General features: G+C 18.7%; 2 protein-coding genes across 2 annotated transcripts; both read right to left on the bottom strand.

Annotated features, from left to right (window-relative positions):
• Nucleotides 1–2,594, bottom strand: MKS88_000377 (uncharacterized protein; the record flags this gene model as incomplete). Its single annotated transcript, XM_067214767.1, has 4 exons — nt 1–1,134; nt 1,222–1,310; nt 1,389–2,448; nt 2,574–2,594. 4 exons carry the CDS (start codon nt 2,592–2,594, stop codon nt 1–3), a joined length of 2,304 nt encoding a protein of 767 aa, XP_067075617.1.
• A 13,670-nt stretch (nt 2,595–16,264) lies between these two features.
• Nucleotides 16,265–17,169, bottom strand: MKS88_000376 (uncharacterized protein; the record flags this gene model as incomplete). The annotated part of the gene is made up of 2 exons (XM_067214756.1): nt 16,265–16,966; nt 17,101–17,169. 2 exons carry the CDS (start codon nt 17,167–17,169, stop codon nt 16,265–16,267), a joined length of 771 nt encoding a protein of 256 aa, XP_067075616.1.
• Nucleotides 17,170–20,515: the final 3,346 nt, after the last annotated feature.

Raw genomic sequence — 20,515 nt, 5'->3', positions numbered from 1 at the left:
TCAGGATGTTTCTGATAAGTCCTTATTTTTTATAGAATTTATATATGTATTATCTTCTCTTATCCAATCATTCAATTCTTGTATAAAAGTGTGTCTCCCTTTATTCTCATAAATTTCCTCATTTTCCCTGTATTCCAAAACATTTCCTTTATCTTCATTTATGTCTTCTATAATTTCTGATTTTACATATGAATTTTTTTCTATCTTGCATTCATATATAGAACTATCCAAATATGATTCATTATTTTCTATGTTCTCCTCTTTTCTGCATTCTTCTAATACCATCATAAGTACAAGTATGCACAGTTTTTGTAGTAATTGTTTTTTTATGTATTTATATAGTTCTTCATCATATTCTTTTTTCTTCAATTCTTCCAAATTTGTTATTGTCATATCCTTTTTAGTTTCGTAATTTACGCATTCATCTATCATATTTTTCAGTCCTTCCGTCATTAACTTATGCCAATCCTTTTCTATATATTGTCCTATAACTATACCCTTCTTTGATATCCATTTTTTCCATGCATCTTTCTCTATTTCTGAAGATGGAACTTTTTTATATTTATTTGAAAGTTTTTTCTCTAATATTTTACTTCTTTTTATGGAATCTCGTTCACTCTTCCATTCATTTTTCAAGCTATTAAACCAGTATTCTTTTTTTAATTTTTCAGAGAGATTTTTATGTCTTTCTGCCCATTTGTTCCATAGAATTTTTTTTTTATCAGTATCATTTCTACACTTACTATTTTCTATTATTATTTCATCATTTTTTAAATTATGATGGGAATTATATTTTTCTTGTCTAAACTCTTCTAAACATATTGCTAAAAATTCGCCTATATCGGATTCCCATACTTCATTTTTGTATTCTTCTAGTACTTCCATATGTACTTCAATAATAGTTTTTGACACATCCTTCTTTTTCTTTATTTTTTTTACATTTGTTTCTAACTTTTGCTCATTTATTATTATTTTTTTTATGTTTTCTTCATTATTATATGTTGAGGGTTCTAAGTTATCATATGTTAAAAACATATTTTTTCTGCCAGGATATGAAGGTACTAATATTCGCAGTAGTTTCAAATGTTTTCGTTTAATATGTTTTTTTTTTTTTAAAAAAATCAATGGCATATGCTAAAATATAAAGAAGGAGCATTTATAAAATGGTGAATTGCAGTAATCAAAGTATATAATATTTTTACAAATTTAGTTTTATATTACTTTAATAAAAAGGGAAAATATAATAATAATAATAATAATGCTTATTAATATAGGTGATATATATTTATCAGAGATATTTCCTGCTGATTCTGTATCATGAGTTTAGATATATATGTTATATATTGTAATTATTTCAAAAAAAGAAAAATAAGTAGTATTAATGGTACCTGTAATTTTAGGGAGTTTACGATGAAAATGAGGAGAGCCATTAATTAATGCTTTAAAAGGTTTGGAAGGAATAATTTTATCAGTTTTTTCTGGTGTTGCCTGATGCTGAAATGTTGTTTGTGCATGCGGAATTTTAAAATCTTCAGGATTTTGTGATTGTAGAACTTTTATAGGTTGTGTTTCCATAGTTTCATTAGATTGAGTTACAAGAGTTGGATCTTTGGAATGAGATGCTATGTCAACCTGAGGTTTCTGTTCCTTTGATGACATCAATCCGTTTGCTGTATCCATCTCTCCTGGAGACAGAGTTTCGACTAAAGGTGGTCTTTCTACTGGAGTTATCTGTTCGGACGAAGCTTTATATTTTGATGGAGATTGCTCTTGAGATTCAGGTGAATTCTGTTCTGCCGACGAACTTTCGTCTTCTTTTTTTTCTGGAACTCCAATATGTATAGTTGGAGCCGAGGACTTGCACTCAATAATTTTAGTAAATGTGCTAGAATTCTGTATATTGCATGTTTTTTTTAGAAGTTGGTATAATTTTTTTTTTCCTGTGCAATCTTTATGAAGAATTTCTCTCTTAGCACTAAAATGTCCTTTCCTTTCTATTATCCATTCATTATATTCCTTACATTTACTTATGCAATTATCATCATTATTACAATTGTATGTACTACTATTACCTACTCTAAAAGGACGTAGTTCATCCATATATTCCTTATTTGTTTCACAGAAATCTTCTGCATCATAAACTAATTGTAAAAGTTCCTTTTCATCTTGATTTAAAATCATAAAACATCCGCCATGTTGAGATAACCCTGTATAGTACTGCTTGTACCAAGTCTTGATTGCTCCTTTCCAAATATATTCTTTAATATATGAGTACGGAGGCTTTGTATTAATCAGATAATCAGCCAATTGCTTACATTTATCTCTAAATTCTTCTTTATTGTTGTTTCTTTTTAAAGAAGAAATTTCAGATTTAATGTTAGCTCCAATTATTTGAAATTGTGGATATGTACGGTATGTTAATGCTGTAAAACCATGAACACTCGAATTCTATATTCAAAAGAATTATTAGAAATTATTTAATCATCAATTTTGATTTTCATAGTATTATGCCTCTATCATATGTAAATGATTCATGAATAAAGTTATTTATCTTAAAAAGTAATGAATATTACCGAAGTAAAACAATTTTCCATAATGATTGTACATTAATCCAGTAGTCGTGTATAAATATCTGAAATATAAATAAAAATTTGTATCTTTTTACTTATAAATATTGTAATTTCAAATTAATATATCATGAAAAAATGAAATTATAAAATTATCATTTACATAAAGATTTATATATGTACTATAAAAAAATTGAATGAATTACTATTTATTTTATACACGTCATAATTTTTTTTACCTTAAATAAGTGTACTACAACTGGAGATATGTCTTGATCATATTTTTTAATTAAATGAAAATTACGTATATATTTGTATTTGTAATTCTTATACTTTTTATGAAAAAGAAATTAAATAACTAACATTAAAACATTACGTAAATTTACGTCAATACATGTATTAAGGTTATTCTGTAATAATTTCATTAATATACGTATTGGAATTTGTTCTTCTTCCCTTATTATAGACGAATATATATAAATGTTATTACTTTTATTAATGTAAATAATTCCTTTTATTCTTACGTTTCTCATGGAATAAATAATCTATTAATAAAATCATTATTAGTGCTGATTTTATTGTTATTCCTTTTTTTTGAACTTATTTTTTTTGTTTAATTTGTATATAAGATATTATAATGCAGTAATTGTTTTTTTAAAATTTTTTAATATTTATTATGTTGTATATACGAATGAGAATTAATTAAATACATATATAATACTAAATTGTTTCTATAATTGTAGAAAGTTCTTATCATTAAAATTTATTTGTAACACTTAGAATTATATTTATATATATTATCAAAAAATCTCTAATTTATGGTGTATACTAATCTGCTGAATAGATTTAGTATGGTATAATTTATTATACATATATTTTCTATTGTATTAGGCTATTATGCCTTTTAGATAAGAACTATTTCTACTGGACAAACATATAATTAATTAAAAGTATATTCAGGAGTATTAAATAATGAAAATAATATTGGCTACCTATCCAAAATATGAAAAAATATTAAAAGATAATTATAGAAAAATTATTTATATAATATAGTTTAGAAAAATGTAAAATAAATTATAGAAGTGAAATAAAAAAATAAAAACATAATAATTGAATGTACATGGAATAATATATTATATTCGATAAAACAAAAAATATTAAAGTTTTATTAATATTTTTCTGAAATTTTTGATAGAACTATACTAATAAGTAAATAAAAAAAATATATTATATTTTATTTTGTTTGTTTATCCATTTAACAAAAAGAAAATAACTTTTTTATAATAATAAATATTTATTTAGTATACAAAATGAAAAAGGTCATGTATTATTTATAATACATTTTAAGACGCGAATATTTAAATGAAATTGAATAACAATTTAAATTTATAAATAACAGCGTAGATTATTACAAATTATATATATTATTTCTTATATTAATGTTATATATGCAAATTATATATATGAAATATTGAATAGTCTTAAAATTATAAAAAAACATATATGTTAACGATAAAATTTTGTATCTAATTGCTTCATATATAAAATAACGCCATTGTGGTTATCTTTAGTAAGCCATTTATATTAAAATGTTTTATTTTAATTTATTTATATTCTTTAATTTATTTATATAAAATTTAGTTTTTCGTTCTTCTGTTATTTTTATTATAATCTCTTATATATTACTTAATTTATTTTTTTTTTAAACAAGTTACTTAATAACAACATACAGTTGATTATAAATAAAAATAATTTATCGTGTTTTTAAGTATTATTTATTTATATTTCTGTATTTGAATATATTATACATATGTAAATATAATATATATGATGAATTAATTAATATGATTTAATATGGGGTAACAAAATTCATAGTATGATATTCTGAAATATTTTGAAAGAATTTGAAAAAATCTGCGTAAAATTGTATTTAAAATATTTATAAAAAAAAATATTTGTTTTATTATTTTATAAATATGTTAAAATATAATTTTTTTCTTTGTTAATATATTTGTTTTTATATTTTTAATATATATTCACACTTTTTGTACAGTAACTTAATTTATATATATATATTTTTTTTTATTTAAAAATAATACAAAAGTAATAAGAATTCATATGAATTAATAAAGTTTACTTCCTAATATTACGAACATACTATTTGCTTTTTTTATATAAAATATAATATTTAATATAAAAATAAATATATTTTTATGTAGAACTTTAACATAATATACGCTAATAGAAATGTTATACGTATAAAAAGTATTACAGAATGAAACGAAAAAAAATATATTAGTGTAAATACATTTAGGATAATGAAGTTGAAATAACAATTTATACTTTTTTCTTATTTAATATGAAAAAAAACACAATATAAAAACTGTGGTATATATTATAATAAAAAGGCACTTATATATTTAAATTTATAGTTAATGTTATTCAATGTAGAGTTCATAATTATTAACATAATATTATATTTTAAGAAGTCTCAAAATAATAATATAAATGAAAAATAAAATAAAATAATTTTTTTTAAGATAAGTATATCTTAATTTTACTGATATTTTATAAGTTATAAAGATAAATATATGGTGTATCATATTATAAAAGGAACTTATTTTCATAAGTTTTTTAACGAATAAAGCAATATTTTATATTTATGCAGATTATTGTAGTGTAAATTATATGATATCATTTTTATGCTTTAATCAGTACCATTTAATGTGGTTGGATTAAATAAGATTGTTCTATGCATAATTCATTCTTTATAAAATTCTATTGTTATAGTATGCATCCTTCAATAATTGAGATCCCTAATATATATTATTTCTTATAATTTAATAATCATAGTATAAAAACTATTATATATGTATTAATCCTAAATTAATATATAACATATTATTAATATTAAGAATTTTTATGTAATTTTCATTATTATTTTCTTTATTTATTGCATTTATTGATCACATTATATTTATTGAATTCTTGATTTGTACCTTTTGCTATATTTCTTTTATATATATTGTATGAATGGATTCATATATGAAACACCATGTATCCTAAATATGTTAATGTTAAACAATAATTTGGATATTGTTTAACCATTTGAACTTAATTATTTTTTATATTTATGTGTCTGCAGCACTCACAGTTTTTCGTAAAATATTTTCTTTTAATTTCATTTATTTTTTTTTTTACGTTACAAAATTTTTTACATGGGTTTTATGGGTGAAATTTTTATAGTAATATTAGAATAATACGAATGTACCATTGCATATGTAGTGTTATTATTAATAAAAATTATTCTAACATTTTTTTTTATTGTTCTTTTTAATATACAATTCAGCTAAATTGTTTAGGATACTTTCTTTTATGCATAAACACTTATATAATTTAACATTTATAAATTACAATCTTGTATGGTACATGTTATATAATACTTAATATCAGCTGAATAAGTTTTATCTTTTACAGAACTATTTATTTTTATTGGGAAATATTGTTCATATACATATTTTCATTTTTTCTTATTGAATCATAAATCAAAGTACAAATGATATAAGCTATTATTAAATAAATTACATATTTACATATACAACATTATTAAAACTGTAATATTTTGATGTAACTTATTATAGGGTTGCAGTGGAACATTTGCACTTTGGAGTAAATTAATTTACAGTACTAGACAAAATGAAACATGAAAAGTATTGCAAAAAATGTTAATGTAATTATTAAAAATAAAATAATAAATTTGTATACTGTAGAGCTTCAGATATTGATCATTCTGATGCCAGTAAATCAATGAATAAAAATTATACTGGAAAAATATACCTTTGAGATTCAGTATCTTCATGTAGTTCATTAATATACTTTAAAAGATGTATCCCTTCTCGATTAATCATATGATATTTACTAGGTAAATACTCATTATTAAAGTTTTCCAGTTGTATACAAATATTATTACATTTACTGGAAAATATCTACTTATATGACTATTATACAATGAATTATATTTTTCAGCATATGTACGAAGACTACACATATAAATTAATTATGGGAACATATTATAAATAGTAAAGCACATAATTTATATGTTATATTATAAAAAGGGGTAAAAAATAAAACATGTCTTATTTGTAGAATAGCAAAATAATGGTTTGCTTCGTACATTATATATGAAACCATATAAAGAATATATTATTTTCGATAAAAATTAAATATGTGAATGAATAAATTATTTTTTGTAGACATAGTATTACATGGTTAGTATAAATATGAAAATTCTATAATAGAATTTTAGTATCTTCTCTTTACTAACGTGTGTTATTATTATGCATCATTAATATAATTTATCAAACATAAAAAGGATATGATGCGAGTTTAGATAAAGGTTATTGAGATATGTATATACAGAAAAAATTACTTTATGCTATATATACGTAATAATGATAAAATATAATATTTTTCTAGGAAATTAAACTTACTGTATATGACTTGTTATATTAGGAAAAATATAAATATTTTATACGAATATAGATTTATTTTCTAAAAATTGTGCTCAAAAAAATATTAAGAAATAATGAATATCGATAAAATTGGAAAATTCTATTTACAAGTAAATGTATTGGAGGATTTTATTATACAATGAGTTCTATTTTGTGATATATTTTATAAGTTATATGTATATTATTATGAATATTTAAAATCCTTTTGCTCATAATTTATATGCATATATTAACTGTACATAAAAGTGATAGATTATCAAATTTGAAAAAAAATATAAAAGAAACCCAATAAGAGTTTGCGTGTATTACTTCAACAGAATAACATATATATATATATAAACAAAAAAATATATTAGTGTTAATTTATATTTTTTTTTTATGTTTTGTAATTTAAGTGTAGTATTTTAAATATATGTATTTTTTATTATTTTTTAATCCTTTGAACTGTTTAATTTAAAGAAAATGATTTCTTAAAGTGCAAAATTATATATAGTTTTATATCATATAATAGAAATATATTTCTTTGAATATGGTATATTCATAATTATGATACCCAGGATTACAATGCATAAAGTATATACATATTAAGGAATTATAAATTTTTTTTCTAAAATTATTTTTATTAATATATTATTTACTTATGCTTATTTTTTAATTATTATCTTTAGAATTTGTTGCTGATATTATTGACTTTCAAAAGAATAAATAATAATATAATTTATTCTGTCAAAAATTATAAGAAATATATTACTGAAAAATATATATTTTATTAAAATATATTTATTCTTATTATGTACATATTATATTGTGTATATTATTCTTATTTTTAAATATATTTCACTTGATATACCTCTGAACGGGGGAAATTATATAAAATGATTTTAAAAAAATTTTACTGCCTATCTCTATTTTTCTCTCCTTATATTTTATTTTATTTAAATTTCGTCTAAATATATATTTTTAATTATATAAGAAGAAAAAGAAACTAATTCTATGACTATAAAAAAATTTCCTTTAGAAATAATGATATATATTAAAATTGTTTAAAATATATTATTTTCAATCTTATGGTACAAAAAAATATAACTTCGTTTTTTCTGTTTTTTTTAATAATTTTTTAAATATATATATTTTTAATATATTATTTGGTATATTATTAATATATTTTTCTAAATACATCATATATAATAAGGGATTTAATTTATATAATTAATATAATGCATAATTTGTGGAAAATGCTTCCTTTTATAATTACTATAACTACTATTATATTGTTATGATAATAAAAAATTTTCAACAATAATAAACTTTTGTTCCAAAAAGTAGCGTTTTTAAAATTGGCATTATTAATAAAAAACTATTATTATATTTATGAATTAATCTCTTATTATACAGTATAATACATAATCTATATTCTATATTTCATATATTTTACATATATTTAATAGTTTGAAATATTGAAAAATCATATATATATAATATATATATATTTTGGAAAAGAATTATATAAGAATAATTTAATTACGGTTTTATATCAAATTATATATTTTTTGTATATTTATGAATGAATAAAAATTATATTATTTTTATTAAAAATAATTTTTTATGAATATCATTGAGATAAAAATTATATAATGAATTTATAAAGTTTCTATTCTTCGTATCAGTTGTAAAAAACATTTAAATAATGTACATACAATAATATTTTTATAAATAAATAAAAAATTAATAAAATAAATATTTTATCCTTTATAATTAAAATAATATTTAGTATTGTTTGTTGTTCTTACTGAATATAGTATAATTTTAAAATTATATATCATAAAAACAAAATTTAGGTTAATCATTTTTATTAAAATTGGTATATTTATACTTTTATCTTGGATTTGTAGTTTTTTCAATGAAGAGGTATAATTACATTATTTAAGGATATTTGTATTTTTTATTTTTCTACTCATTTTTATGAATTATAATTTTTGTGTTTGAGATCAATTATACTTTTAATTAATAAATATATTTTTTTCTTATTAGAATACTTTTATTATATCGATGGAAGACCTTACGTACGACATAAAATTATATTTAAGAAATTTTCGATTATTAAAAGTACTTAAAGATAAAAATGTTTCACAAATTGTAGATTCACAACAAGAGATACATAATTATGAAAAGAATGATGAAAAAGTTGTAATTGAAAATGGAAAGAGGAACGAAAAAACTATTTTACGATAAAGGTAAATTTCATTATATTAAGAATTCAATAAACAATATAAGGTAGAAAAAAAGTTAGTATATGGAGGCAAAAAATTATCTCGCTTTGAAAGAAATTTTTTCAAGCAACTTGATTACGTAGATTTTGTTATAAAAAAAAAATATTCAATTAGCAATAGGACATACCAAAAATTAATATGTAAAAAGTTTGGGTATAAAATGTTTCTACCTACTATGGTATTTACTTGGGAAGTATTAGCACATTTAGGAGGTTTTATTGGTGTTTTTTTTGGACAGTGTAAAAAACTATATAGGGATTATGAGTGTTGGGGAACTTAAAACAACTATGAACCATGATTATGCTATATCATTTCTTGTATTATTGGGTATATAAATTGTCATATTGATGATATGGTCTGCTTTTACTTATGTTAAATTTAGAAAACATAATAGAATGGTGCAGAGGAAATGTTAGAACACATAAATAAATATTTTTCTTTCTGTGGATTACGAATTAATATGCATATATAAATATAGTATACTTATATGCTTAATTACATGTTAATAAATGCTTAAATTATATAAATGTAAGTGTGAATAACTAGAATTTTTGATGAGGAAGAGTAAATAAATATTCTATTAGTATTTTTTTTGCTATGAAAGTTTTAGTATTTATAAATATGCATTTTAGAGTTTTTCTTCAATTTAATTAAATATTATGGATTGATATATATGTCTGTATATTTAATTATATAATTATGGAAAATACATATTTGAAGGTACGAATTAATATATAATTGCACAGTTCATATAATATTTTTGCATTATTTTGTATTTCATATAAAAAGTTTTTGTTTTATTTTTTTCTTTTGTACTAATCTTAAATGATTATTTATTGAAGTAATTTTAGAAAGAAATTTATTATAATTATAATAAAAATACATACTTCTTCCTTTATATTTAATGAAACGAAGTGAAAGTATTTTTATATATTTATATAGATATATATATTTACTTGAAAAAAAATTAATGTATACACTATAAAAATATTTTATAGAATGTATCTTATAAATCGTATTTAATTTAAGAATATTTTTAACAGTCTTTTGTTTTTTTTTAATCATATAATTGTGAATTTATGATTATATAAGAGAAGAATAGCTTTTTTAATTGTGGATAATTTAAAATAGTTAATCACGGGAAAGTATGTTTTTATATTTAAAAAAAGTATTTATATCATTTATAATTTAATTATCCTTACTATTTATAGTGCTAATTAGAATTTGTATAAATTTTTTAAATATAAATTACATTGAAATTTTATAATTATATATATTTTATATCATTAAATAATTGCATTAATAAAATAAATTTAACAAGACATTAATTTATATTATGAAATAAATGTTTCTTTTGTATTCTAATTATAAATTTCTAAGACAGTCAAATATCTGTTAAATTCTATATAATTTTAGAAGTTATTAAAAAATATATATAATTTTTACAATACTTTAACAATGCATAAGTATTTGTTTATATGTTTGTAATACGTTTTATAGTTTTCTATAGATATATTAAGTAATATGTTAATATCATATTGTAGATATATAAAAATACACATAGTTTATGTAGACCAATTATAATTCTTTCATAAATGTACACTCTTTTTTTTTATAATATAAAAATAAAAAAAATATTAGTTTCGTTTATATATAATTTATAATAAAATCTAGAATTCAGGTTATTTCTAAAAAATGGTGATTATTTTATAGTGAAATTTTGATTGTAATAGTATTTTTATATATGTTATTATATATTTTGTTAACTGTTAATCTGTTTCAAAAAATACGAGGATACAAAATTCTATATTTTTATTATTAATAATATGTGAACTTTGATTAAATTTACCTTTATAAAAGTTACTTAAATATCTATAAAAGAATATGTTCATCGCGAAAAAATGTTTGTATTTTTATTATTGAAGATATTAAGAAAATAAATCAATATATATATCTATTATAAAAAAAAAGAAAAAAAGTGCTTAAGAAAAATAAAAATTCCCAAGAATACTTGAGAATATAAATAAATTAACACATTAAATCTAATGTATTAAATACAATATATATGTTATTTTATTTTACATTTATTGTAATACGAGTTATGAACTTCAACATTTGCCAGTTTTTATATGTAATCTTATTTTATAAGAAAATTTTTTTTTTTAAAGTATTAAAACATAACTTGATTAAATGATATAGACTTATACATGATAATATAATTTTCATATTATTAATACAATAAATATATACAAATAATATAATGGAATGGATATATGTTTATGTCAATGTTTGAGAGCTGGTTAAGTTATTCAAACTTTTTTAACTATAAATGATTGATTAATTAATTTTTTTTTTATCATTATAATATTTTTTCATACAATGAATTATAGTTATTAAGCCCAGTGTTAAAAAATACAAAAAGCAAAAATAAAATAATATAAAATAATTTTCTTGTTGTTAGAATTTTTTATGTTATATAAAATATTAATTGTTTAAATATAAATTTTAAAATATTTTTTGAAAATATAGTTATTATTAATTCTTTCCGTATTTTTCTGTTAGAACAATTATTGAATCTACAATATATCTAAATCTATTTTCATCATTCTTTTATGCATTTTTAATTTTTACGCTTTGTTTTACTTTTGCTTGTAATTTTATATGGCTATATATAATTTTGGAATTATTGAATTTTATAGAATGTTTTTATCATAAATTTATTTTTATTTTAATTGTTTGTTTTTTTTATTTTATATTAATATTTTATAAACATATCTGATATTTAGCTTTTAGATATAAGAACAAATATGAAATTTGTGAGTTTTAAAAGTTATTAAATAATAATAAATTTTATTTGAACTTAGATAAAAATGATAACATTGTAAAAATATTATAAACGTTATGAAGCTTATTATTATAATTTTTTTAAATATATGTTATTTTATAGATTCTTTTAAAACGACAAATTTTATTAATATATAATAATTTATAAAAAAATATTTTTTTTTTTTTATAGATACTTGTGTATATTTTATATAATTAGAAATATTTTTGATAATTTCACTTTTTTTTTAATATTATTTCTGTCGTATTTGTTAGTAAGGTTTTACCTTAAAACGAAACTCTTTAAAAAACATAAAAAATAGAAATTATTTATGGAAAGAATGTAAAAGTGCAATATTAATTTCTGAGTATATTTGTGTATACATTTTCTACATGTTATGCATTTAAATATAAAGGAATTTTGTGTTAGTGTTTATAAAATTTTTGATTTATTATAATCTAATATTTTGCTATTACATATAATTTTTTTTTTTTAAATTATTAAAAAATTTTATTAACTCTTTTACCATTAAATAATTAGTTTTCATATTTTTAATATTAATCATTTATTTTTATTTAAATTATTGCATAATATTTTCTCTTTACTTTTCACAATTAGCTCTATAGAGATATTATGCTAAATAAATTTAAAAGTATATTTATATTTTTAAAGTTTATTATTAGCTATATCTTTATATATTCAATATATACATTATAAAATAAAAGATATCAAACAAAAATTATAATAAAAAGTGTTACTTTTATAATTTATATTATTTAGAATATTGTTTACGTTTTCATTAGACAATATATTATAGTGTTAGAAATGTATACATTGAAACAAAATAATAACTCTCTTATTTTTATTGAATTCATAACATTTACCATTTTAATTTGTATATGGAATTATTTCTATAATATGGTATTATAATAATATTTAATATTTTTTTTTTTTTGGTTCCATGTTTTAGGTTTAAAAATAAGTTTTTCATAGTATGGATATTTATATAATTGTAAATAATTCTTTTACTTTTTTTTTTATAATACACCTCGTAAATTGTTAATAAATGAATATAATTTACATGGATGTTTAGATATAACAAAAAATACACTACTAGCACAGAACATAGGGAACTTAAAATCGATTGAATATATACCAGATAACGGGTGGAATACTACATTGGTATGTAAAAAAAAAGGCATAACTAAAAATAACAAAAACAATAAATGGGAAAGAATAAATTTTAAAGAAAGCTTATTGAATATGGAGAAAGAGGATAATTTATATAAACAAAAGAGTTCTGCTTTACTTAATAGAACAGATATATTTTTTTAAAAAAAAATAATTTATTAGATTCTAAAGATAAAATTAAAAATAACCTCAAAGTTAATAAAACGAAAGCAAACATAATGATACACGGAAAGTTGGCATTAGTAGTTACTTCATCCTTTTTAGTTTTATTTATAGGAATTGTACTAATTCTATTATCACATTATTTATTTTTCAATTGTTTTGGCTCATTGGGAACAGAAGTATATTTCATATATATAAAAATGTATTTATTTTTGTTTGTACTCTTTCCTGTTGCAGTTGTATTAGTTATTCTAAATATTTTGAAAATAATTGAAAAATATTAATCAATAAAAGCTAATAATTCTAAAATTTAATATAATTCTATTAATTTATTGGTAGAAAAACTATTTAATATAGATAAGACAATGTGTAGTATTCTCAAATATATTACTTATATATTAAAAATGTAAATATAGTCAATTTTTATAATACCCCCTCATATATATAATATTTTTGATATATTATATAAACATGAGTTGTTATTCCTTGTTGAATTTTACTGTTTTACGTTGAAATTTGTATTTAGAAAATTGTTTTAATATAATTTATTATTATTAAATAATATATATATGTGAATTTAAGAATATTTTTTACTTGAAGTATATGAATGCACCATAAATTTGATATGATAATTGAAGTTTGTATTATTTGGTTAAATTAGTGGGAAAATTCATATTTCGAACATTAAAAATTTCACTTAATTTCTTATCATTTCTGTTGCGCTTTTTTAGTTTAAAATTATTAATTTATAACTAAAAAATATATTTTTTTTTGTTTTTATTCATTTGTAAATGTCTTTTTTTGTATATAATAAAAGAAAAAGAGCGTTTTTTTGTTTTTGTTACAAGCAAATTTAATTAATATTTATTACAAATTGAATCATAATAAATGCATTATAATAAATATTTACTCGAAGAACCTTTTTGATATATGTTTAAAATTTTGAATGTCTTATAAATGAAATTAAATATATGTAAAGGTGCAATTACTAATAAAAGAGGCAAAAAGAAATAAAATTTTTTTGCGTAACCATATAAATATCTGTAAGTAATTACATTTATTTTTGCTATGTTATAAATATATTAATGAGAAATAAATCTTCAAAAATAAGGAATTAAAAAAAGAATTTGAAACTAAAAATTTGTTACATATTTATAAAGTTAAATTTTTTTCTTTGTATTTAAATGCAAAAAAAAATACTGAAAATTAACAAATATGAACAATTCTACTTATTTATTAAATATCATAATTAATATATTTATACAACATATTTTCTTATGTTCTCATGCATGAAATTTATTCGTGTTATATAGTTAATAATCGATAGTTTTATTTACATAATGATGGTATTAGCACGTTGAGAAATAAACAAAAAATGAGTATGATAGAAAATTTTATTATTATAAAATAGAAAAGTTTTAACTGTGAAATTCTAAAAAATTGAAAATGCATATGTTATGCTTTAGTGAAACTTGAATAGAAATTGTATTCACCTTTTGTAAAATACATTTATATAATAATAGACGAACATATTGCTGATTAATGTAATATAATAAAATTAAAATTTTACGCATTTATTGAATATTTAAATATAAAAATAAGAAAAAAATAATAAAAATATCTCATAAAAAATTTTACATTAAATTTTATTTTATTTTCCTTAATTTAATGATGCCCATAAATTGTATCATCCTTATAAGATATATTATTAAAATAAATTTTATATATTAATTATCCATTTATGAGTAGACAAATATTCGTTTATATATAAAGAAGGGGTAGTTTGTGTAATCATAATATAAGTTACAACAAAAAGTTTTTCATTAGTCCAATGTACTTAGTAAACATTTTGATGTTTATTTAATTTACAGAGTACCCATAAAAAATTTAAAGCACAATTTAAAGAGTATTTAATTAAAAAAAAATGGAGTACTAATTATAATTTCTATATACAAATTAAAAAGATAACATCAGCGAAATAAGCATAGATACCCTATATATTTTGACATTGATTTCTTTATATTTGTTCATTATGTTCTTTATTATAAAAATAATATTACTAATAATTTTTCTTTTGTTCTAATTCAAACAGAAGTGCATTGAACTTAACCTTTTTTTTCTTTTTAATTTATTAGTTTTTAGTGTATGATTAGTTATATTATTTATGATAAAATGAAAAAAGGAAAAAAAATAGAAAATTACATTTTCCAATTTAAATAATACTAGTTAATAAATAATAACAATTTATTTACTTAACTAATAAATATTAATTAATAATAGAAACATTTTTTTGAACATTAAATAAAATAAGAAGTACATATAGTTCAATGAAAAATATAATGTAATGTAATTTATTTAATTGCCCTTTGTCATATATTTTAAACTTGGAAATGTATTTGTTTCTCACGAATATACTTATCGAAAAATGTAAGTCGCTAGATAGAATAATTTTAAATAAAATATGAAATTTAAAAAATTTAAACTAACAATTAAAATATAAATAATATACTTTTATTATTAGGTGTACATATTTATGATAAGTTAATCTTTTAAGATTAAATATGAATAAATATAAAATTCAAATATTATATAATTATATTAGGGTATATGTTTTTTTAATATTAGATATATAAAATTTTACAAGGCATTATATTATTGTAATAAATTTAAAAATATACAAGATTAATTTTTCGCAGTGAATATTTTTTTTATATTTATTACTAGCTTTAGATTTATTTATTACATTATATTACGCAACACTTTTTCATAAGGAATCCATTTGCTTCGATTGAGTGAGAATTGAACGAAACTTTCAGTAGCCGGATGTGATTGCGCGCAGTACAATAACAGTGCAATAACAATACATAATATAATTAGAGTAAACAATACAAATAATCTTTTTTTAAGAAATTGTTTGTTTGACTTAACTAAAGAATATACTTGCCGTTTTTTTCTTAAATATAAAAGATCCTTATCTATATCATGATGCTTTAAGGAATGATGTTTATTACATGAACTGTTTTGAAATAAATATGATTCATTTTTTGAGTCTACCTTCTTTAAAAATGTATGTGAGTTTTTGTGTTTTTCAACAATATCATAATGTTTTAAGTTATGTTTTTTTTTTAAATTTTGTTTAATATTGGATGAATCATCTTGTTTGTGAAATTTTGTGTATTGCATCAAATCATTAAATTCTTGTTCAGAAATATCACGTTGCATTAAATTAGTAAATATTTTTTTAAATTCTTCATCATGTTCTAATGAATTTGGTCTTTCTATAAAGGAATCATCGCTTTTGTATAGTGAATCATTTATACTTTTTTTTTTTTTTCGCTCTTCTTTTACTTTTGTTTCACTACTTAGTAATCTTGTAAATTGTACGTTGAATGTATTGTTTCGGTTGTATCTTTTGTTCCATGATTTACGATAAATAGATAACTAAAAATAAAGATGAATATACATTAGTTGAAAAGAGTATATTTATATATTATTTCAATAAAAATTTTATTTTATATAAAAAAATAAAATAGCAAATAAGAAAAAAGACAATTTATATGCAATTACTATGGTACCTCATCGAAATATTTATAAGTCCATATTAAAATGGAAGAAATAATAGCTTTAGTAAAAAAGGTAAGCATATTTCTATATTGTAATATAATGAATTTTTTAAATGTTCACAAAACTTTTGCAGTAATTAAGGTATTAGATATATTCAATATTTTTTTTAATATTCAGTAAATGTTTGATTTGTAATTTATTTTATTTGTTTTTTATTATATCCATATAAATAACATTATATTTTTTTTTAAATAAGTATAATTGTAGTATATCCTGAAAAACAAATAATTAATAAAATATTTATTTAATATAGTCATTAAGTAATATTATTGAAATAAAATTAATAACGTAGAATTTATTTAATTTTAAGAATATAAAATTGCATAAGAATTATAATTTAACGACATATAAATTTTTTCTAAAAATAACAATTATATATACTACATATAGATAAAATATTTCATTAAGGATATAACAGAGAATAAAATTCTAGAAGTAAAATTTATATTAGTATTTATACAAAAAATAGATTTAGAACAATTTTGTTTAAATCTGTTGTTAGACGATGAATAATAGATGTTTCCCTAGAGATTATAAGCTAATTATTCTGTGATATTTTTTAAAAATATTTTTGATAAATATATTAATGAATAAAAAAAACTATCATATATAAACTTAACAAGATTGCTATATATTACTTATGTTTATATATATATAATATTAATTTTAAGTACAACTAAATATTAACTAATAAAAACTAGGTTTACGAAATATAATTATATAAGATATATGTAGTCTTACTATATATAGTTAGAAATATTTGAAATTTTTACTTTTTATAAGAATATAACAATATTCCACATTTAATTTTTAAAATGTATAAATATTCAAATATAAAATCGACAATTCTAATAATATAGTGCTAAAAAGAATATTAAATTCATAAGATATTTTCTCTTATTATATTTCGTTTTTTGAGCATTAGAATAATACAATTAGGATGCGATATAGTAATAACAAAAACGAATAAATAAAACAATATCCTTCTATAATATACATTTTTTTTTACGATATTTCGCTCGTATTATTTTTGTATATTTTTTTTTTTTTTTTTTCTGGCTTTTGTAATATTAGATCAGTACTTACATATTAAGTTTTTTTTTCTATTTAATAAGTTTATTTGATATTTATTAAATAATTTTGTATTTTATAATTCAATACGAAGATCCTCAGAAAGAAAAATTTCATGAAATCAACACAATTATTCTTTAAATTCATGTGAACAAAATTTTCATAGAATTAATTATATTTGATAAAATTGATGTGCGAAGAAAAAAAAAAAAGAGAGAGTTTTATATTGTGTTTTTATGAAATATTTTATTTGTTTACAAATTCATGTATATGTGTTCAATTCTTTGTTTTTATTGTTTATGTACTTTTTAATTTTTATTTTTTTTTTAATACATTATGAAAATAACAGCTTGATGCTTAATATTAAACAATATATTTATTTAAACGTTATACAAAATTAATAACATTTCATATGATTTATTGAAGTTTCCTCTATATTATGATGCATATATTACATATTTATTTATTTATTTATTAAAAATATAACATATAATATTAAAATATATATGTACAATAAGTAAATTTTTAAAATAATATAAACTAATAAAAATATTACAACAATAAAAAGTAACGCAAAGTAAAAAAAACCAAATATATATAATTAAGAGTAATTGTATTAAAGAAAATATAATTGTTTAAATAACAAATTATATATATATATTTTTTTTATTTAATATATATATATTCTAAAAATAAGAAATGTGGAATATATTTTTAAAATAAGGAATTTACATATTTATATTTGTAGTTCAAATTATTTCAAAATAAAATTCATAATTACTTATATACTATGATAGGGATTGCGTCCTTATAGAATAAAATATATTCAAAATAAAATAAAAAAAATTATTTTATTGACAAACATATTCTTATTTTATATACATACTTTTAGTTATACAGATAAATATAGAGTTTCATCATAGCATAAAATAAATTAGTTTTATGCTTGAATGCAGTTAACATGAAATAAATTATATTTATGTATATTATAATAATGTAAAAAAGGTGATTTTATTGTTATAATTAATTAATATCTTTTAATCTTATTGGATTAAATAATTTCGTCCTATATATAATATGTTTAATATCAAATTCTACATCTCCAACGCAGATATTTTAAAAAATATGATTTCTTATTTAGTGACATAACTGTATATGTAGTTAACATACTATAAAAATTATTATATTTTTATTAATGCTACATTAATTTATAACATATTTTTAATATAACAAATTATTAGGTAATACAAAAAAATTTTATTTTTCATCTTACATAGAAATAGTATACACATATTTATTTATTTAATTGTCTTTAGATATATTATACGGATGAGTTTTCCATAATAAATATCATATATCCTATCTATGTTAATCTTTGAGTAATAACGTTAATATTATTAGTTAATATTTACTTTTTTTAATGTCTTATGTCTTCTCCTTTAGTGGCATACAAAATTTCCGCAAAAGAATAATTATTTAAATTCAGGGTGTTTTTGTTACCTCAATAAAATAGATAACACGAATATTTATGTGAACTTTTCATAGTTCTTTTAAAAAAATATTCAGGTGTATCCTAATATTTTTGCAATATTATTATTATAAAAATTTATTCTGTAATTCTTGTTTTTCTGTATTTTTTAAAAATACATTTCAATTAATATATATGGTTATTATTTTATATTTTCATTGATTATTATAATTGAAGAGTTATAATTTAAAATTATTTGATGAACAATGTTTTATACAGTATATCTTTCCACATATATATATCTGATAATTTTGTTTATCAAGATGTTTCAAAATTTTTATAATTATTACTGCTGAAAACAACATCATTTTTCAATTGAAGTAAAATGGTACAAAAGATTGACATTCTTAAAAATGCAGCACCAATATAGAAGTAATTCATTGTCATAGTTAATTAAAGGGATTATAGAAGAGAGTTATCATTTATAGTTGGAATAACTTAAAGATTGGGAAAAAGAAAAAATATGAAAAATAACATAATATATGATTATGTAATTATAGGCAATTTTTAGATAAATTAATTCTACTCATCATGTGTCTGTTCTTATTCATTTGTATATTAATGATCTAGTGAAAATTTTTACAAAAAATGGTTTTCATTGATATTAAGGAGCTTCATTCCCTTATGTGACAAATTTTAAGAAGAGTTCACTTTAGAACTTAATTTTATAATTCTTACGAGTACAGTATTTACATTATAAATTTTGCGATTTAGTGAGAATATTATTACTATTTTGTATAATGCCCCAATTTATAAATTATTATATA

The sequence above is a fragment of the Plasmodium brasilianum genome, chromosome 1 (genome assembly GCF_023973825.1).
Source record: "Plasmodium brasilianum strain Bolivian I chromosome 1, whole genome shotgun sequence".
Lineage (NCBI taxonomy): Eukaryota > Apicomplexa > Aconoidasida > Haemosporida > Plasmodiidae > Plasmodium > Plasmodium brasilianum.
Note: the sequence above shows the minus strand (reverse complement) of the source record. Positions and strands in the feature narration are given on the sequence as shown.